Here is a 22,323-nt window from a genome sequence, read left to right on the forward strand (position 1 = left end):
AGATTTGTACTAAATGCATACGTCACGATGCTGCACCAATCAGATGTCTAATAAGCCCCAACGATTTAAAATCTGACTGGTAAATTGCGTTTATGCACGTGATGTGTGAATTACTAACTGTACTTCTTGAAATCGTAAAAACCTTTAACTAAAATATTTTAAATAACAATATTTGGGGATCCCTAAGGTTCAGGGGCCCTGGGCAAATGCCCCCTTGCCCATGTTATAATTAGGTCCAAGAGATCACTGTCTTCAGGAGCCGTGCTTTGGTTGTCAACTTCATCTACGGTTTATCCCGTAGTGGACTGATTTTAAAAACACGGTACCCAGTGCATCATCGGCTGCTGGCAGTAAGCCGGTGAGCGATCACTTTGATCAGCCTGCAATGGACCGAAGGTGCACAGTATCGTTCCTCGTTAAACTGTTCTAAGGTAAAACGATCAACTTCGCGCTCAGGCTGTCGGGCTACCAAAGCAAGGGAGCCATCACCTCTGTAGAGGATCAAAATTGCGATGCCATGTCTTCGGATCATACTCAGGGATGTTTCCCGGTCCGTCGCCAATAGCCTATAGTGCATCTCAAGTATGACTTAAATAAAGTACCTACTTACTTCATCTATGGGAATAGGACAAACAATTTTTAATATGGAAAAATACAAATAAATACTTTGATATTAAAAAAACATTTCATGATTATGCATTAAAAAAATATAATTTTTTTTAAAATACCACAAACGTGAAGTCCTAGGCAAATGTCCCTTGTCTCTCTCTTACAACGGATTTGTTTTTTACATCAGTTATACAGCCCAAGTGAAGGAAAAATAATTTCTCCACTGTTCTAGTGAAAACTGCCATATTTATTTTTTGCATACTTATTTTCTAAACGTAGTTTTTAGTATTGGTAAGTCTAGGATTGTCCACGAAATAGGTTGGGAAAAATTGTATGAAATTCGCATCAACCCAATCATTATATTTTAGGGATTGTCCTTGAAATAGGTTAGGAAAAATTGCATGAAATAATATTAAAAAATGGAGTGCATGCCTTGAAATTATTGAAAGAGATTATATAGATACAAATTACTGTTGGTGTTCCATTAAAAGAGAGTTCGTCTAATATGGGTTCTGTAATGGTTTATGCATAAAAAAAAAAAAAAGAAAATGATAGTCTGTAATGAATGGTTCTCACTTGAGGAGTGCCTGTAGAAGGAGGCTTTACATTTAGTATTGCTCTTTCCCAATTCTAGTAGTTCATTTTAATACATAATATTTTGGAATCATTTCTCAGCAAATACCATGTAAATAACTTAACTTAATAAATTTAATGTAAACCAAGTTTACATGATAGTCCTCTTGCAGAAAATGAAATAAAGCTTTAACAAAATTATAATATATTAATAACTTTTGTTTAGTTGGAAATAATTGAAAATGTGTCTCATTAGTGCCATAAGTCAATCTGTTTAATTTATTACTGAATACAAGTAAATGGAGTAAGTATGAAACATATGTCATATGTATGTTAACTTTATGTAAAGTCATGAGTAAATAGTAACTTTATGTAATGTCATATGTAAATAATCAGCTGTATGTTAACTTTAACAACTGAAACTGAATATTTTTTTGTTTTCAGACACATATGTCACACTTTACTACAATAAAAATCAATTAATTACTGTAATAAAAATCATTAATTAAAATAGAATCAAAGGCAGGAAATAAAGGATAGTTCTGAAAATGTTTTTGTAAGATATATCACTTAAAATTAAAGCCTGATAAGTATATTGAAGCACAATCCTTATGAATTTTTACAAAACTTTTGGTTCAATACTGATAAATTTGAGACACACATTTCATATCATACTTTACTATAATAAAAATGCACTAATTACAGTAATAAAAATCATAAATTTGAGTCACACATTTCCTTTGCTAAAATCACAAAACTGTTGAGATATTGTTAGAAGCTTGCAACAAATTTCTTCTGCATCAGCATTCTCAGTAAGAAAATTTTCAGAAAGTTCACGAAATGTCATTGCCAGCCTTCTAGATGTAACGTCCTGCCGTTTAATTTCATGAAACCAATTATTTCTTGCACAGCCAGAGAGCACAAATAAAGACCTGGGGGGCAAGACGATCTGAACGGCTGGTTTTACACTTTTTATACTTTTCGTGTCATATTCAGAACAAATACTTTTTACATCAGAGTGGTGCTTGTCTCTAAAAACTTCATGATTAAATTGATGGTTACAAAGCTTGACCTTTTCTTTAAAGTTAAATTTGTCTGATAAGGCAGAAACAATGTTAGTACATTGCATTTCTTCAGGACAATTTAAACAGCTATTAACAGTTGGGGTTAAAGTTAAAATAGTTTGTGACAGGAGGTTGATAGTTACAAGTCTATCACCCCATAACCATAGATCATCGATGTGAGGTTGGATTGAAGAACCTCTGTCAGGGGTGTATTCTAAATGACATAATTCAACAGGGAAAAAATTTACAAGATCATCCACAGAATGAAGTCTCTCAATCATGTTTTTAGCAAAAGAAGGAAATCCTTTAAAATCTCCCAGTTTTACCTTCTTCTTCTTAAAGTTGGCCTTGGGTCCAAAATCCTGTAAAAAAAAAAATTTAAATAAAGTGAATTAGTCATTGTCATTTTAAATTAAAAAATCTCAAAAAATTGAGAGACAGTATATAAGATTTAATTTACCACGTTTAAAAGATTTATGTGACTTTCCTTTCTTTAAGTAAATCTACTGACCACATCAAAATAATTCTTAAGACTGCATCTAAATAGTTACTTCCATAAATTCTGCCTCAGCGAAACCAATGCACGTTCTTTTTAATATGATTACTTAACAGTTTCCTTAAAAGTGAAGTAATTAATAACTTTTTAAAATTTTTATTCAGTCTATTTTAAAATTTATTTGGCAGCATGCACATTGATGTAGTTATGTTTGGACCTAAATTATTTTTATCAAAATTGCGACACATTGAAGAAAAAATCATTCAAAAAGTTAGAATTTATTATTTGATTAATCATTACACTATAAATGCAATAGAAACAATTGAATGTGTTATGGACGCTATATTGAAGAAAAAATCATATATACAATGTTGTTAATTTTTTAAAATATGTAAAATAAATTGTATGAAAAATTTTGTATTATGATTTTAAAAAAAATAAAACTATTTTTATAACTATAAATATGTGAAATACATTTATAGTTATAAATAAAACTATAAATATGTGAAATATATTTATCCATCACAGCATCAATACAAAATATATTGTATCTTTTCCACTTCCACAAGTTTTATTGTAAGCTTAAATTAGAAATAAGCTTGTTAATAGTGCCAAATTATATCAAATAATAAAAATTTCATTTTAACACATTAGCAGTTTCCTTTAGAAATATCATGATACTCAAATAATTTAATTACATTATTAAACACTTCCCTTTTTTTCTCCAACAACTCAAATCATATAACAAAGAACACAGAATCATAATTAAATCTTATATAAAATGAAAAAACAAACAAGGTAGTTTGTTTTCATGAAGAATCTGAAAAATTGAAAAAAACTAATTATATAAGAAATCAAGTAAACAACACAATACTCAATGCTTAAAATATAATACATTATACAGCATAATTGTTTATTATGCTTTATATTGCTTAAATTTATTGAAAATTATAGGTCACATCTATATTTTAATAGAGACAACGTGTAATTAATATGTTTTACTATAAAACATTAGGTAGATTCTAGAATATGAATCTCCAAACATTTTATATCTAAGAAGACATTTTGGACAAGACACGCTTATAACTTTTTCAAGGTGTGTTTACACTCTTATTTAGCTTCTTATTGAAAACTAAAGTACTTTTATCTCAGTAGTAGAGCATCAGGCATACTTAAAAGGATGAACAGGAACTATGATCCTTGTGTACATAGGATTGGAGACCCCTGCTAACGAATATAAATAAATGAAAAATTCTGTAAGTACCAGACATAAGCTTTGAGTTTGCACAAATTTTGAAAAGCATCCCGAATTATCAATTCAGAAAACTACTAAAATATCTTAACAAATTCATAGGATGAACATTAATTTTTCTAACAAAGTGGCTACAGAATAAAACACCCAAAATGGTCTTACAATAACAATCGAATAGTATGTAAGGAATCTGACAATTTAAGGACTGTGGACTACTTTAAAAAGATAATTTTGCATTAATAAGCATGTAAAATTATAAAAACTAATCTAATTTTAAAAAAAAAAAAAAAAAAAAAACATCAATAAAAACTGCATACTTGTTTTCTCCTTCCAGATTGTGAAGGCATCCAGGGTAATTCATCAATTGATGAAACTAAATAAGATTCTTCCTCTTTGTTAATGAAATCAGGAATAAGTGCTATTTTGTCAATATACAGAGGATCAACTGAATTGCCAGCTTCAGACCAACATAGATTGCAATAAGGACAGTAAATGTACACCACAGTTTCCTGAAACATACGAGACATCATTTATAAAAAAGTGTGTCCCAGGAAAAGTTTAATTTAACAATGACAATAGAGTTTAGTCAAATACAAAATTTCAAAAATAAATTAATAAAATAATTGAAAATAAATAACACTACAGATATTTAAATATAATAATTTTTATTTTTAAATTTTTCATACATACCAAATAAAACTAAAGTTCTATTTATAAACTGGGAACTAAAATTGCATTTTTAAATTTAATGTTAATTCAATGATGCACAAAAAAAAAAAATTTAATGTTAAATTAAAATGCTCACATTTTTAATTTTAGGTTTTTAAATAATTTAAATACAGTTAAAACAGTAAGTTTGGCATAAAACACCATTGTTTGGTAACTTTAATTAAATTATTTAACAAAATTGTCTAATACCCACAAGCAAGTCTTTTCTGGAAATAGAAAAAAAAATTTATACATGATTTATGAAATATTTTAATATATATTTGTCCTACATCAAATTTGATTAGCAATTCATCAAACATTTTTAAATAATATTAGTTTACCTTTTTGTTTTGTTAACTAAGCACAATTTCTAAGAGATGACTGGGATAAAAAGATTTCTTTTTCATTAAAATATGGTATTTTTAAAATAATAAGACTAATGTTAGAAAATTTTGAACAAAAACTTAGACTCTGCATAAAAGTATTTTATGATTAGAGTATATAAAATCTTTAAGCATTTCGCTCACAATTTCGCAACGTAGCAAGAAAAGAGAGACAAGAGTAAAAAAACAGCAATTTTGAGGTTATGTCAATAAAAAATATGTATGAAGTTCCCTATCAAGTTCAAAAAGTGTCTTATCTCTAGATTGTGCTATTTCAAAATTAGTTTTATAGTATTCTTTAAGTTGATTTTTCTCAAATGCTGTTTTTTGAATTCCGTCACGTTGCTTGCTAGGGTGCGATTTATTTAATTAATACAAACACACTCTTGAGGTTTCAAAATATATAAATTTTTGGATTCTACAAAATTATGAAATTATCATTACTTTAGACATTTATGCAATGCCAATTTACATTTTTGCATAATGTAATAATAAAAAACGATTTGATATATAATTAGAAGAAATAAAATATTATGCTTGACGAATTCACTCAAGACAAACCAGCTTTGGAAAATATTGGCATTTTAACAGTCACAATTTAAGGCAAGATTAGATTATGATGAAAAAAATTATTTAATTCAGTGTCCTATTAGATACCTATAATATGAGAGTCTAAGATACAACTACATTTTAAACAACTGGTGTTAAATGTTTTTTTAAGTAAAATATTAAATTACATAATATATCATAAATTAAACGAAATTATTTAATAAATAGAATTTATAAAATTCACTCTCATAATAATATAATCTTATTATTATCACAACAAACCTCTTCAAGGCTTGGTTCAACTGAAATTCCTTTTTCTTTTTCACATATCAAACATGTTCTAATTCCTTTACAACCACATTTAACTGCATTATCACCCATCGTAACGTGATTACAGTAAGTAATTTAAAAGAATATTACCACTACAGAAAATTATTAAAAGTCAAATAATACAATGGATTTCAATAATTACAACAAAACCACAACTTCTGATTTTATGACGATAAACTACAACTAAAGATTCACTTTTGAAACAACAGTAAAACTATAAAGTTATTCTGAACTAATTATCAAGTTTCAAAGCTTCAGTAGGTATCATATTAGGGATTCCATTAATAATTTTATAGCCGATTGAAAGTTCATCATTAATTAGAAGTTGACGTTTCTCATCATATCTTAGTTTCTTTTTATTTAATGGACAAACAAGTGAAGACAATATACGATCGTCAAATTTTGGTTCCTCAGAAGATTTGCCCTCTTTTAGAAACTCTGCATGCGAATCAGTTGATGCGCTAGCAAACGACTTAATGCAATTATATCCAAATAGAGATCTTGAAATGGTGTTTCGACAATAAAATGCAATCGTGAGAAACATAATTTCCGCAATATGAAACAATAAAACAATTTATAATATTAGAGTTTGATTCCCAACAACTAAGCAAATGGATAGAAAGCACGATGATAAATATAAATATAAACATTAGATTAAAGTTAAAGTTTCTGTTGTTAACAAGTAGAGTTGAAATTGGTAAAATGATCTTGAATAAACTATGACCGTATTTGCGATAATTTTGCATTACCTATAACCGTAAAATACTAGAAAAGCAGGTAATTTTAAATAAAATTTTGCAGACAAGCTTTAGGTTTCTTAATTGAAAATTTATTAGACTAATTACGATATTACCAATAATATTCGTGTTAAAGATTATTAACTTTTCGTGTTGTTTTTAAATTTTGCGCCACATTATCTGTGTTTTTCTTTGAAATGTTTAATAACAAGGCTAACATTACTTTTAAAAGGAAAGTTTATGTCAAATTATTTGAAGTTAACAAGATAGATTTATAGGTGAAATTCTTAATTCATATGAATAAATATTTAAAATTTGTTAGACAATGGTTGTATACATGTTTTATAGTTAAGTTTCAAACTTCTCTATATTGATGTAAACATATAATTCTGATTTTAAAATGTAAACAATAAAAACGTAACGCTCATACACTTATTTGCTATTTAAAGAAGTATATTAAATTACCTACTTAAGCGAAATCTAGCTTTTATAAATTTCCTGAACTCTAATTATTTTTTTATGGTATTTATCTGCTCATGTTGCTTTTTCATATTTAAGCTTTTTTTTTTTCAGGTCTTTGTTTTTCGAAAGATAACTGTGTGAAAAATGTCTTCTTGTTCCAGAATTACAGATGATGAGATGCGATATTATCAGTTTAAAGCTCGACAACAATTTCTAATTAAAAAGGAAGACCATGAATGGAATGAATTCTGTAAAAAGAATAAATGTACTTGTTGTTCCTGTCAACCAGTAAATGCAACCACACTGCAAAAAACTGTTGGAATTCAAGCCACTTCAAAAACTGCCTCAAAATTCAGTATATATTTTTTCTTCTTCTCGAGAATCATATGTTGTGAAAGATAGCCTCTTAGTATTTATTCCTTTTAGAGGTCTTCTTGCATAGCAATACCTGAAATTGTAAGAGTGCCACTGCCCAGTGCTTGTACTTGCAATAAATTTTAAAAATATATGCTAGTAGCTTGCTGGGAGGTATCTATGAATTACACCACCAGAGTTTGTCCTTATCTGTAATGATTTAATTTTAGCTTATGTTCTGCTACTGTCTGGTATCCACTAAAATGTGGCAAATACTGGTACAGAAATCTTCCTGCGTATTTATCTCAATGTGATAAGATTTGGATCTATTTTTTATTTGATTCTTCAAGTTAGTATTTACTATTAAGTTGTTAGGCATCCTAAAATGTTAAGAGGAGTCTTCAAATTTCATTATTTGTCCTAAAAAAAGTTTTAAACTCTTTGAGGACAGAGAATGTTTTAAGAATTCTAGCAAGTGTCCTCAAAATTTTCCGACGCATATTTTTTTTAAAAAATTAGTAATGAAATATCAGAAATTTGCATGCTTTTAAAGCGAGAAAAAGTTGTTTTTCAGCAAATATAAACAAAAAGTGCCAAGCTAATTCTAACAAATAAAACCACAATATTCTTCTTAAAATAATTTTAGCAAATACTTAACAAATTTAAATCCGATAGAATATTGAATGATATTTTTCAAAACTGCTTAGTAATGAAATCGCGTTTGAAGATGGCTCTGCGCCTGATACTAGTTATGAATTTTTAAAAAAATCTTTATTACACGTATAAATATATGGTGCTCTCAAATCGCAAAATTTTTCTGAAGACGCTTCACCAATATTCATACTCAAAGCATAGTTTATGAATCTGGTCATCTTAGTCCAGCATTAAATCTTGGATGCAAGGTTTGACGCATTTTCGTAATTATATCATATGTATTTCAAGATTTTGATGTTTGCTCATCATCTGCGAACCTCCTAATAAATATAGTGGATTCATTATTTTTGAAAATAAATCTATGCTGTTTCTCTATCGCTTTTTTAATTGTTATTGCTACAAAATTCCACATAGTTTTATAAGACCTAATGTTTTTAATCTGATATTACAATGCACGAATTTTGAATTTGAGTAATCACCCTTTGCCTTGCTATATTTTTATCAATTTCATCATAAATCCAAGTGGATTCTCAATCACTTTTTGGCATTTATAATTAATAATTTCCATAGAGTTTTTAAAATTCTGATACATTTATTAAGATATTACAACTTGCGAGTTTTAAATTGTGCATCTGACTTATCACACTGCTTGCTGCTTGTAATTTATTTTGTTTAAATGTTTTTTTTTTATCTTGGGTGATTTTTTTTTTGGAAAAAGCAAAAAAAAAGTTTCTTATTTAAATCTTGTAAGACCTCTTATAATTCAAGAAACATAAATAGTATCTGATAAGATTCAATACCAAATAAATATTGAATCTTATTTTGTTCTATAATGGTTTTGTTTTAATGCTTAGTTTTTGTTAAAACGCTATAAATTTTCTTCTATAAAAATATTTAATTCAAATGTATATTACTCATTTTTTTACACTTTCATTGTGTAAGCACTACAGTTTTTTTTTTTTTTTTTTGTCTAAATTTATATTTTCCCCACATATATATATATATATCAAATGATTCAATATTTATGAAAAACGGAAAAAGTTTTGAAAAAAAATGTTTTTTATTTTGGAATAAATGCAAATAATTAAAAGTGTTTAATTTTCTGCAAATATTTTACGACGTTTAGTAATAAAGAATTTAGTGCTTAGAGCACTAATGCTTTGATAAAAATTATAATAGTTGCTGCTGACATGACTAAATATGTATGCGGCCCCTTACTCCAAAAGTTTGTGCTCCCCTAAATTGTAGATCTTATATTTTCATTTACAATATGTATATTAAATTATGTAATTACAGAACACATCAAGTACAAGGCTGATTGTGCTCCGGATTTCCGGATTTTTCGCTAACAGTGATCCGGAAGCTTCCGGAGATCGAAGGTCCAGATGTTTCAGAAAATCATTGATCACAGAAGTTTCCGGAAATCAAATTTTCAAAGGTGGAACTTAAAAACACAGTTTATTTTATTTGTTTGTAAAGGAGAGCCAGAGAGATACTTTATAAGCTTATATTCATGATTAATATTAATTTTTTATCAGTAAATAGTTACTATAATCATAAACTCAAGAAAGGACATATTTGTAAATTTTAATTACTTCTCCAGGTCATCATAGGTATTTGTAAATGGTACAGGTATGTGTAAAAATTTAAATATATTTTAAGTAAACTAAGAAATATTTAGAAAAAGGAAAAAACCTTGTTTAAATTTTTTTCTAATTTAAACTGTTTTTTTTTTAAACCCAAGAAAATGTCCGGAATTCTGACTTGGGCTCACAATCACCCCTGCATATATATAGTTTAAAAAAGTAATTCTTAGATGTTTTGTGTTTTTAGATCAGCATGCATCTGTTAAAAGAGTTCAAGAAAGACCATTCTCAAAATCTTTAAATAACATAGAAACTGAATTAGAGAAACTTAAACTTACTGTAGCCGATATGCAGCTTAATTACAAAAAAGAGGAAAAGGTATGAATTATTGTTTCGTATCTATTGATTTCTATATGTCTAATATTTTTATACATCAAAATTATATTTGATGCAATTTTTTAAATATTGATGTAGAACTGTGCATGTATACTTTAAAAAAACCTTTTTGTTTTATGAATATCTTAAGTGTGAAAATATACCAAAATTTTAGAATCATTTCCAGTGGTGTATGTTTAGTTATAATGAAAACTGCAAGTCATACTTTTGGTAAATAATTATTTTCTTTCGCCTAAGTTTATCGTAATTTTTAATATTTTTAAAAATCAACTATGTATATTTCATTACATGAATATTTTTATATTGTTGATTATTTGCTGAGATAAATTAGTTATATTTAGTTAATATGCTATATTAAATACTAATAATATTCTGTAGTTAAAAGCTTTTAAAGGAGTTTCTTTTTTCGGAAGAGTATCTTTTAATTTAGAGATAGTTAGTCTTAACTCTTTTGCAATTTGCATAATATTTTTAGGTGAAACGATTTCTTTTGGTAAATTTTTTTTGTCAACAGTGTATTCGTATGTAATGAAAACATTGCTATAAAAAAGCCATTTACTTTGTGATAAGTAAGAATAATTAATAATTTTGTTTAGTCAAATCATACATTTAAATATTTTGGTTTAGCAGTAAATTTATTTATCAAAGAGTGAAATTTACGCATTATGTCAATGTTTCCAGGGAATCTAGCTGAGCCTGCTGTTGGACACTGTCTTTTTGAAGAAAAGAAAAATTATATCATTACAATACTTAAATAATAAAATTATTTTCTATAACAAGTTCAAGAAATGTATATGAAAATAAATAATTTTTTTTTTTTAAATTTACTTTTTTTTAAAAATGTTATAAATTAGTTTCCTAGTATTAGAATACATAAAAAGGTAGTGTAATATTTGATATTACTTGCATGCAATGTTTCCCTAAATCTCAAATATTTTTTCTTGTCTCAACAAAAGTTAATTAATGATATCTACATTTAACTGATTTAGAGTTGTGCCTTCTTTTAGAAAAAAAAAACTAAAAGTGTTTCCGCTTTCAAAATGCATAAACATTTCTGAGTTCAACAAAATATGTTCAACTTATGTTTCTGAAAAGCAGTTAATATTCTCCATTAACCGTGACTGGGCCAACTCCGTTTGCAATGCTTGTGGTCTAGTTTACTGGTAGAAAAATCACCAGTTCTTTTGCACTGAGTTATGTGACCAGACTTGCTCAGTTCGTAACACTGTATGGTAGAAGAAGCAGCTATAGCTCGTTCACCAGGACTTGGCACTTGGCTCCGCCTTTATCACGTGGTATCCGACGATACTATTTCGCTATTTTTGGGAGAAGGATGTGAACAATCCTGAACAGGGTTGCTATTTGGCGACCGTATGACAAAAATATTTATTTCACAATTTTTTGTGTATTTTTTTAACATTAAATATTTCATAAATTTGATGATATTTCTCTCTTTTAAGTGAATAGTTTGTCCTTTTTGAGACATTTTGCTGCAATATATTTAATTAACTAGAGTAACGAAAGGTATAATAGCAGATCTAGCGAAGTGACTGAAAAGGAATTCATTGTTCGCGTTTGGCATGCATTAAGGGTTGTCTCAATTTCAAGGGCAGAGACGTTTCTCCTCTCACTCCCGCGCTGAAATAAACTCTTAATCCTAGGAAGAGGATCCGAGTGCCAACTCCTGGGGAACGAACTATACTTGAAGGCGTGTTGAATGGTCTTGCTATTTCTATTATAATTTGTCGTATAACCCAACGGACCTATTCATATCACGTAAATTAAGTTGCAATATTATTGAGATGTTGCAATATAATTTATTATTTATTTTTTCAAATTTTAACTATCCTTTTCTGTTTAGGCAATCATTCAAAATGACATAACAGAAAATAGACTTTTGGGAAATGAATCAACATTAAACCTCTTGGGTGGTAAGGTTCATAATTTAATTTTTTTTAATTTTTTCTTTAACAATGCTTACAAGATCATTGTAGTGATTTAACAAGGAATGCATAATAATATGTTTAAAAATAATCTGTAGTAATGTGCAATTCAGTAATATGTATTAAAATATGTGTTAAAAGTTTTAATAGACATTATGCCACATGAAGTTTAGAATTGTCTAGATTACTACATGTTTAAATTGACCATCAAGAAGGAAACTTCTAAAATTTTTAGAAAAATTTTCCCTACGAATATTAGAAACTTATATTTTAAATTTGAAATATAAACTTTTTTTCTACTTGAATAAAAAAAAATTTAAATGGTTTACAGTGAAAATTGCATTAAAATGTAAATGGTAATGTTTTAATTTTCTTAAATAATTAGAAATAAAGCCTTTAAGGTTATTTTAAATTAAAAAAGTTTATGATTTCATAAATCTTATGACTTATTACCATGTATGAGTGAAATATCAAAGTACAGATGTGGAATAAATGTTTTGACATCAGCCAGTTACAAAGAATCTTTATTTTATTTTTACTCTGTTTCAAGTTAAAAACAATAATTGATCTTTTGCTTTACAATAGAGCAGCGACAGAACATAATAAGAGCTAGTCTTCTAAGCAGTCTTCAAAGGCTTCATTCATCTGCAGCACATAAAATAACTAAACCACAATCTGCTCCAAGTCCTCGAAATAAAGGATTTTTCCTTCCTCCTAATCTTGAAGTAAGAGTGTACTTAAGATAATGCTTTCATACAATGTGTAATTTTTAAATACAGTATAATAACATTTATTTTACTAAAGAAATAATTTTATCTTAATTATTTTTTTAATAGCTTAAGAAAAGATTGTAGTGTGTCTACCACTACAAAAATACAATTCCAATTCACTAGTATATAAGACATGTTAACTCGACTCTATAGTAGGGTACCTTTTCATAGATGAAAGTTGACATTGGCAATACCTACTCTCCCCATATTGATGACCTGGACGTGATATGATCATCCTACCTTGACAGAAACTCCCATTTTGATCTGAATACGCCTATCTTGACAGTAGCGCCCACTTCGATCTGAACACGCCTACCTTGATGGATGGTCCACATTGAACAGTTGACTTGCTACATGTGACTGTGACATTATCCTTCTCCTCACTCTGTTGCTTCTCAGTCTCGATCACACACAACACATACACTTGATTGGCACATAGGCATCACAGGAGCAACCAGGATCAGTATTTAAAAGTATGATGATCTTAATAGAGCTCTCCCGGCTACTCACAAAACAGCAATTAATCAACTAGTGGTTCATAGAATTCTATTACAGATAAAATTCTGGTGGGGGAGTACTATAGTGTGTCTGCCATTACAAAAATAAAATTCCAATTCACTAGTATATAAGACATGTTAACTTGATTCTATGCTGGGGTACCTTTTCAAAGATGAAGGTTGACATTAGCAGTATCTACTCTCCCCATAAGGTGAAAAGTTGGAGAGACAATGTCTTGAAAAAAGAAAGCTTGAAATATAGATCACTATATGCTTACAAAAGATCCATTAGAACCTCTATGTATATTAAATTGCTTTTAAGATAACAGTGAAAAGCATAAAAAGAACTATTCTGATAAACTATACGAATATTCTAATAGTTATTTATGCCAACATAACATTACTTATTAAGGTAATATGTAGGCAAGGCTTCTAGTAATTTAAAAGTTGTAAAATTACTAGGATTGTGAATTGCTTGGAATCCTTTGTTATTTTATTAAAATTTTTGTTGATTTAGTTTATGAATTATTCCAATGTTATAATTTGAATTTCGTGCAGTTTTAATGAGACTTTTAAGTTAACAAGAAGAACGTTCTTCAAAATTATAAGAACAAAAAAAAAAATTTCTCTTTCCTCTATATAATAATAATCAGGTCACTATGTAAAGATGTCAACAAGTTGATTTCAAAACTCCATGAAACGATAAGAGATCTCAAAAAAAGAAAATATGAATATAAAGTAAAATTTTTGTGTCTTTCTTCCTTAATTATAATGTCTACTTAAGTAGAATTATTGTTAATTATATTAGCAGATATTTATATATTAGTATGCCTGTATTTTAAATTGTTTGAAATGAAGAACTTCATACATAGTGACACTGTCGTTATCATCCAAGATTTTTAATGGTTTTAACCAGGTTTTGATGGTTTAAATCAGAGTGTAATATCAAAAATCCAACTGCTGTAGACTTTTCTAATTTTAACTATCCTTAATTGTAAACAAATTTAGTTGATAGTGAAAATAAAAATTATTTTATGCTAGAAATGGTGCACTCTTGTTAATAAGATTAAAAGAAAAAAGAAAATGCTCTTATCAGAAAAAGAAATTTAATTTATAATACAGCAATGAATCTCCCATTTTGAGTGTTCAGCATATTTAACACCAAATTTTTAATGATGTGGTGTTCCAATTAGCCTTTTTTGAAATTGCTTATGAAAAAAATTTTACAGTAAGGAGTTTTGTTATATTTTCAATATGCTGGTTTGTTGTATAATTACTTCTAATTATATTTTTGTGCTTAATTTTCAGAAACAAAGATTAATATCTAGAAATGCCTATCTATCCTCATTAATAAACAAGCCCAAAGTTATTGGTAAAACTACGGCAAAGTCTTTGGAAAATAAAACAAAAACGTCTATGAAGAAAAGTAAAAAGCTCCCACAAAATATTCCTACTAAAATAAGGTGATTAAAATTTCTTCTATTTTTTGTTGTGCTGTAATACACTTTTAATCTTATTTTATTATTATTATATATATTGTGCTACAAGTTATTTGTTTCACAATAACTTCTCGTGAACAGAAAATAAAGATACACTGTAATAAAAAAAAAAACAATAAATTTATTTCATTTTATTGCTTTGAAATAATACTATTTTTGTTTTGATAAAAAGTGGAGAATAGTTTTATTATTTTAGTAAAAATGAGAAAAAATCTTTTTAGTGAAAGTAAATTAAAAATATATTGTTTTGTAGTAAATTGGCATTAATCTCTATCTACATATAATCTAAGCTTTTTGTGGAAGTGCAACAATTATACATTACCAATTGAAGTTTTAGTAAAATCAAACCTTGAATGAAAATATTGTTTTTATAAATTTTGCAAATATTCCATAAATTAGTTAGTGTGAGTTTAGTGAGACTCTATAGTTTCCTAAAGTATTTCCTTTCTATTATTAGGTTTTGAAAATGTTGAGGGTTGTAGGATCAATTAGATTAAAAAACCTCATCATAGATATTTTTAACTTTATCTAATTATGCAAAACATGAAGGCAAAATGATTTGCACATTTCTTTATAATTTTGGGCCCATAGCTTTGACTTCTCTATTAACTTAAGAAAAATATCTAAAATCAGGAATTTTTCGAATTTCATTCTCTTAGCTGTCTAGATTTTTGAGGTTATACTGTATATTATGTGAGCTAATTGAAAGATCCAGCTTCTTCCAGATGTGATCAGCATCTTCTAATGTGTGTGGGTGGCGCTGTTGGTTTGTCATCGGCCTTCTGAGCTGAAGTCTGCGGGTTCAATCCCCAGACACCGGATTTTCGGGAAGCAGAAAATCCTCAGCGGCCATGTCGTATGATTATGCGGCATGTAAAAAATCCCTGGAGTGCCTTATTGGCTCTTGGCATTTCCGGCAAAATTAAATTCCTAGTGCACTTTAGCATCCAAATAGAGTCTCGGTGCCGCCATCTAGTGTGGCAGAAACTAGATGTCCAAATTAACATGGCCAACGGTAACTAACCCATTGTGGTGGTCCTGGAAGAGTGGATACCACTTCTGGAGAGCGCACTAGATCTGCTCATTGGGAAGACTGATTGTGCAGCTCATAGGAAATTTTTAAGAAGAAAAAAAACTTCTAATGTGTTCAATATTTTATAATCAATCAGTAACTTTTTAAGCTTGTTACATGCAGTCCTTATGTCTTAATCCTAATTTAAAAATGTTGTAAAAATTATTTTATCAGCTTAGACTCATTGCAATAAGCCTTAAAAAGGTTATCAACTACTCTAGTCTTATTGCAAGTTGTCTAAATTAAATCAGGCTATTTGAGTAATGAAATATATATTTTCCAATTAGTCTAAATATATTTAGGGTAAATTTGCATGGTGCATTGCAAAATGATGAGTTCTGTTTCCATAGGCAAATCAATCCTTTAAACTACAACATTTATATTATTTTATTGAAGGAAAAATAAAGTAGCCCCCATTGCAAAATCTAAAGAAGAGAAAACTTTGATTCAGCTGGAGCCTCCTACTGATAGAGTAAGTTATTATATAAAACATTGTACTGCAATTACTGAATAAACAAACATTGTTCTCCTGAGTAAATAATGTTTTATTTTTAACAAAATCATTAAATTAAATATGCAGGATGAAAATATTGAAACTGCTATAGATGGCATAGTAGATGATTTATTGGGAGAAGAAATACTAGCTTTGAATAGAATCAGGTTTATGAAGCTTGAAAAAATAAGTTCTAATCCCGTAAAGGTATGTTTAAAAAATTAAAATTATAGTACATTTCTTTATAACTATTGAGTTATAGAAAAAAGTTGTTTGTTTGGTTTAGAATTCATTGAATAAAAACTGTAGTAAAAAAAAAAAAAAATTCTGGAATTTCCATTTTATTCTTTTTTAAATGTTCAAGATTTGAAAAGCTATCATTGGTAAAAATAATATACAAAAGCTTCTAAACTTCTATAGAAGTCTGAATTTTAAAAACTAAAAAAAAAAATCTTATTTAAAAAAAGCTATTGAAAAGTCTTAAAACATAAGTTGAATTTATAGATAAAGAAATTTCTATATTTACTGTTCATAAAATTAAAATATACAAATATCAGAAATTAGCAAACTTTAAAATAATTGATTTGAAAGGTGTAGGAGTAGGATACAATATCTATATTGTTTAGAAAAAATTTTTTAAATAACAAGCTGAAATAATGTAATAAATTAGAGAGAATTTATTATTTCAAAAGCAATTTATATGTTCCTGTATCAAAGTAATAGACAATACTACACTAATATATACAAGGATTAAAGTTCATTACAACAAAAAAAAAATCAAGCTAAGGTTTTGTATTAAAAATTATAAATTTTGCTGTCGTATATAATCTTATTTTGAACATGTATTCAAAATTTTAAATTTTTGTAAGTAATAACTTGAATTTTTTTACAAAAATAGTAATGTTCTGAGTGATTATGATTATGACTTATTTGAAGCAAATTAAATTTTAAAATATGATCAATCGGAAAAATTAGAAGAGACTTCAAAATATCCTTTTTCCTCATGTTAAGGTTATGCATGAATTATAAAGCATTATTTGAAATAAATTAACCTTGGCCATTATGAATATATGCTATGACTTTAAATTCTTTTTGTGTAATAACTAATTTTTTTTTAAATTTTTGTTTATATTTTATGGTAGTTCCTTGTTAAAAAAAAATTTAAAATATTGTTATTAATGTGGATATCTTATTTTCTACTAACAAAATATATCATAATTATAATTTTTTTTTAAAAAATTTCTTTCATTTAATATTACATTTATTTTACAATTTTTGATTGATTTGAGAGTTGATTATAATCAATATTTTTAGGAAAGAAATACTGTTTCTTCAAAAAGGAATATTCACCTGCATCAGACATCTCCAGAGACTCGTGCAAAAATCAAGAAAATCCCTTTCTTTGACTTAAGGTATTTCTTATGAAAAAATTTTTTTAAAGAAATCACAATTAGGCTTATAAAACATCTCCTAATGGGGTGTGATTGTATTTGTGCCCATCTTTTCTGTTTAACATTGCTGACTCCCCCACATTTTCTCTTTGTATGACTGGCCAGGATATAACTGCTTTGCATCTTGATGAATGCCCTGCTCTATCTTTTCTCTAGTTGAATGAAAAAATATTGGAAAGTTTGTTGTTTAACACTCTAGCGGTCAAGTGACTGGCATTTGATAAAGAAAAGTTAATAAAAAATAAATTGCATAAGATTTATTTTTGGGAAGCCTTACATTTCTTGCTTTAGTGGCATAAAAAAAAGCTTAATGCCACTGTTTTTTCGATACACTTTTTTAGTTTTCACATTATTACTAATATCTAAGTGGCTTTTTAAATTCTGATATTTTTACACTATGTTACTTTTAAAATGAAAAATTCAAATCGCACGCTTGAGTAATTACTTTTTGATGAGGTAGATTTGCTCTAAATCCAGGTAGCATTTTGATAGGGCTTTTTTTTCAGCTTATGCTGTTGATTTTCATATGATTTTTTTAAAATCATGCACTTGATCATTATTATGATTGCACACCTGAGTATTCACTATTTTTTTTAAATATCGATATTTTTAATGCAATATTATTTATTATAAGCTGTGAATACTGAAACGCACATTTAATTAGCCCCTTTTTGAAGTTGATTATGTTGTAAATACACTTGGTTTTATCATTAATATTTTTTCTGTAATTGCCCACAGACTTCACAGTTTTTAGAATCTTTTTTTTATTTTATGCAATGATGACTTGCAAAAAAATTAAAAAGGTGGAATATGAAATTTTTTTCTATATATATGTAACGGTTAAAGTAATAAATCTGGTTATTAATACTAAACGGTCAATATTAATATCAGTGTAAAAATGTCTGTATAATATGATCTCTGGTAGAATAACTGCCAAATCTTCACAACTTCCGGGCAGCAGCCCACAATAAACTAAAAAAAAAATTAAGAAATCAAAAAGGGGCCAACTCAAACTATATAACCAGGGGTCTGTCTAGGTTTTTCTGAGAGCTACCTATTTTATGCAAAATTAGACATAATTTGTGAAAATTAAAAATTATACTAAAAGATCAACACAAAAATATGCATTTATCGTTTCTTACGGGATACAAAAATAAAATTTTAAGAAAAAGTATTTTGTGAAGCTACTGGGTTTTTTTAGTTAAATTTGTGAAAGTACCGCTAAACGGTAGTTAATTTGACCTGGACAGACCCCTGATAACTCATAGCTACTCCCAGGCAAACACCTACATGTTTTTTTTTTTTTTAATTTTTCCACTTTGAAATCAATTTTACGCCTTAGTGATTGTAGTTGGCATGGCAGGTCACAACACGGAAATATCCCCAATAAAAAGGTGAAAGAATGACATTGAGCAAACTTCATTGGTTATTATTAATAATAACCAGTAAATGTGATAAATTTGTTTAAATTATTCATTTTAACCAGCTTATTTAGTTATTAATATTGACTGGTAAGTATTAATAATAACCAACTATTCATATTCACCGTAACATGTATATAAACATTCATTTATGTATGCCTAAAAATGACAGTGCTATTTATCTTTGTACCAAAAGATTTTTTAAAAAAATGTCAGATAATTTCTTCTTCTAGTAGTCACATGTCTGCAATATAGTAGAGTATATAGTGTTGTAGGTGAAATATCTTTTTGAATTGTGCCTTATGCTTGAAGAAGCTGCCCTTTTTCATACCTACATGTGCTCACTTGTTTTATTTAAGGATGTTTGGTGTTAAAATGTTATTTTATTTTAGTTTTTAATTTTATATTATCGAAAAAGATAATTTTTTTCGTGGTATTTATATTCTGAAGAAAATGTTTCTAAAATCTTATAACAATATTTAGAATTTTCATAAACTTTAAAAAACTATTAGTTCAAATTTATATCCAATCTATGTATTTAGCTAATGTAAATTTCTTTGGAATCTCAAGTTAAACTGTTAAATTTGCACTGAATTTAATGATTAATTAAAATGGCAGTGTTAATGGCATAAATTAATGATTATTCTTTTAATCTTTCTGCAAAATGTAATGCATATTAGTTGTAAAAATAGCATTTAAAAAATGTTCTTCTTCAATTTATAGTTCATTGAAAAAGACATCACAAAGCCCTCCTACAGTTTCTGATGATCAAAGTAAAAATACAAAATGTCATACAAATGTGAACAAACAAGCAGCTCCAACTAATGATAAAGAAGCTCAAGTTAATATTAATAAGCCAATTTCGCCAAAACCATTTAGAACTTTACATACTGATCCACTGTTGGCACAAAGAGTTAGTAGACAACGAAAACTCTATTTTCAGTATTTAAAGAGGATTGAACGAGCTAAAAGTCACAATTTCGACCCTATAGCTCTTTCAAATATGTAAGTTTTATTTTCTTACTTTATTTATTCGAATTTTACTAACATATATGTGCCAAATCTCTTGGTTTTTCTGAAGATAATTTGTACTAAAAAATTATTTGAAAAACACTAAGAAAAAAAAAAGAGATAATTTTTAAGAATAAAACATTATTTTTACTTTCATAAAAGAAATTTCATCTTGTTAGAGATACTAATGAATACTTATCTTGTAAAAGATAATGAACTATTATGAATCTTGCAAGAGATTCTTTTGTGAATTTGTGTAATTTCTATTTAAAAAAAAAAAACCTATTCATAACAAAACCAACTTTCTTTAAACTTTTCATTAGTCATAGACAATTTTTATAGCTTACATTAAATGAGATGGTGCACATAAATATAAATTTTGCAAGTTGATAAACTATTATTTTAATTTTTTCACTTCACAAATAAAGCAAATACCATAGCTAATTGCTTTCTGTTGGAAATATTTGTCACACTAACATATTTGAAATTTATGAACAGTTTAATCAAAATTATGTGAAAAATTGAAAATGGTAAATATTATTTTACATTCCACCTCTGTATGGAATCAACTTCATTTTCATATAGTTAAACATGTATTTTATTGTTATGAATTATTAAAAAAACATTAAAATATTGATCTTGTCTCGCTGAATCAAGCAAAATATGAAGAGCAATTGAAAATTTTCTGTTATGGCTTTATAATCAAAGCCCAAAAATTTAAAATGACATTACTAATAAATTTCAGTCCATTACCTGATTAAAATCTAAATGCGCTTCAAAAATATTTAAATAGGAAATAACAGTAGACATGTTTCCAGTGCTTGAAACATAATATTTTTCAAAACCAAAAGCACGATGATATTCATTGTGCACCATCCACTTTTACTTTCTTAGGTAATACCATCAAGGTCATACCATCAATATGAAACTGGGTGGACTTAAAGTTAACACAGGTGATAAAAAACCTGGTCCTTTACTATGATAGTTCAGTGCTTTAATCACTGTATTAACTGGTGGACAGTTATGTAAAAAAGTACTACCTGTTTTTTTGTTAGTTGTTACATGTTTTTTTTTTTTTTTTTAAGTTATATACTTTCTTAAAATAATTTCCATTAGCAAGAGTCTAATGGAGAACATAAAAAAAATTGTATATTGTTTTAATGAAGCTATACAAAACTATTTTCTATTGATTTTAAATGAAATATTTTTTTTTCCAAGCTTGACTTACCTGTATTTTCTGTAGTAAAACTGTAGCCTTGTTTTCTAATACTTAGAATTAGAAAAGTAAAAAAAAATGCTTTGTTTCAAGTGCTAAAATTATTTAAAAATGTTCTTTTTTAAATAGGGTTTCAGAATCCTTACTAGATGATTGCATATCAGATGTTTGTAACGAATTGGATGATATCCCAACCTCTTTGATAGCAGATCTTTATAAACAAGAATTTACATCAACATTATAGTCTAAATATATACTTGTTATGTATATAACTTATATACTTGTAATTTATGTTGGCAAATTTTTTTAATTTTTTAAGAAATTGAAAATTTTGTAAATAACTGAAAATATAAATAAGTGCAATTAATATGTATGATTTATTTTAATTTTACTATTGATATTCTTTTCTAACATACTAAATACAGTCAAGAAGTACGTTGCTATATTTTAAAGTAATAAAATATTTATATAAGGAAGCAAATACTGCCAACCAAAATGTAAAAAGTTTTGGCATTTAAAAATAATCCTATATAATGTGACAGGATAACAACACAATTATAAATCTCTGTAGCAATCTGAACTATATGACTGAATATAATACAAGATAGTTAGAAATATTTGATAACTTGTTTATATTAGTTTTCAAGATAACAAGTTCAGAGTTAAATATGCTTTAAAAAGTAGAAAAATATATTCTAAAAAGTAGAGTCATGAAACATAAGAATAGCTACTATTAAATATGTATGTAACAGGGTTGGCAAGTTTTTGACACATGACGGTTTAAACCATGGTTTTTA

The 22,323-nt window shown here is 27.5% G+C and overlaps 2 protein-coding genes across 4 annotated transcripts; one reads left to right on the top strand and one right to left on the bottom strand.

Moving 5' to 3' along the window:
* Positions 1-1,844: 1,844 nt before the first annotated feature.
* On the bottom strand, positions 1,845-6,626 carry LOC107456553 (alpha-ketoglutarate-dependent dioxygenase alkB homolog 4). Its single transcript, XM_016074446.5, has 3 exons — positions 5,917-6,626; positions 4,312-4,503; positions 1,845-2,608 (listed from the first exon to the last, which is right to left on the bottom strand). The coding sequence occupies exons 1-3, from the start codon at positions 6,013-6,015 to the stop codon at positions 1,910-1,912; spliced, it is 990 nt and encodes a 329-aa protein (XP_015929932.3). The 5' UTR covers positions 6,016-6,626; the 3' UTR covers positions 1,845-1,909.
* On the top strand, positions 6,626-21,893 carry LOC107456552 (uncharacterized). Of its 3 annotated transcripts, none has more exons than XM_016074445.5 (11): positions 6,626-6,741; positions 7,275-7,518; positions 10,005-10,135; positions 12,015-12,084; positions 12,682-12,821; positions 14,672-14,826; positions 16,331-16,406; positions 16,515-16,634; positions 17,742-17,839; positions 20,023-20,304; positions 21,656-21,893. In XM_016074445.5, exons 2-11 carry the CDS (start codon positions 7,308-7,310, stop codon positions 21,768-21,770), a joined length of 1,398 nt encoding a protein of 465 aa, XP_015929931.1. In that variant the 5' UTR covers positions 6,626-6,741; positions 7,275-7,307; the 3' UTR covers positions 21,771-21,893. The 3 variants fall into 3 exon arrangements, with proteins under 3 accessions (XP_015929931.1, XP_015929928.2, XP_015929930.1); XM_016074442.4 differs by having other exon boundaries at positions 6,732-6,979; positions 7,325-7,518; XM_016074444.4 differs by having other exon boundaries at positions 6,733-6,979.
* The last annotated feature ends 430 nt before the right edge of the window (positions 21,894-22,323 follow it).

The sequence above is a fragment of the Parasteatoda tepidariorum genome, chromosome 8 (genome assembly GCF_982258835.1).
Source record: "Parasteatoda tepidariorum strain Cologne lab strain chromosome 8, Ptep-v5.0, whole genome shotgun sequence".
Classification (NCBI taxonomy): Eukaryota; Metazoa; Arthropoda; class Arachnida; order Araneae; family Theridiidae; genus Parasteatoda; species Parasteatoda tepidariorum.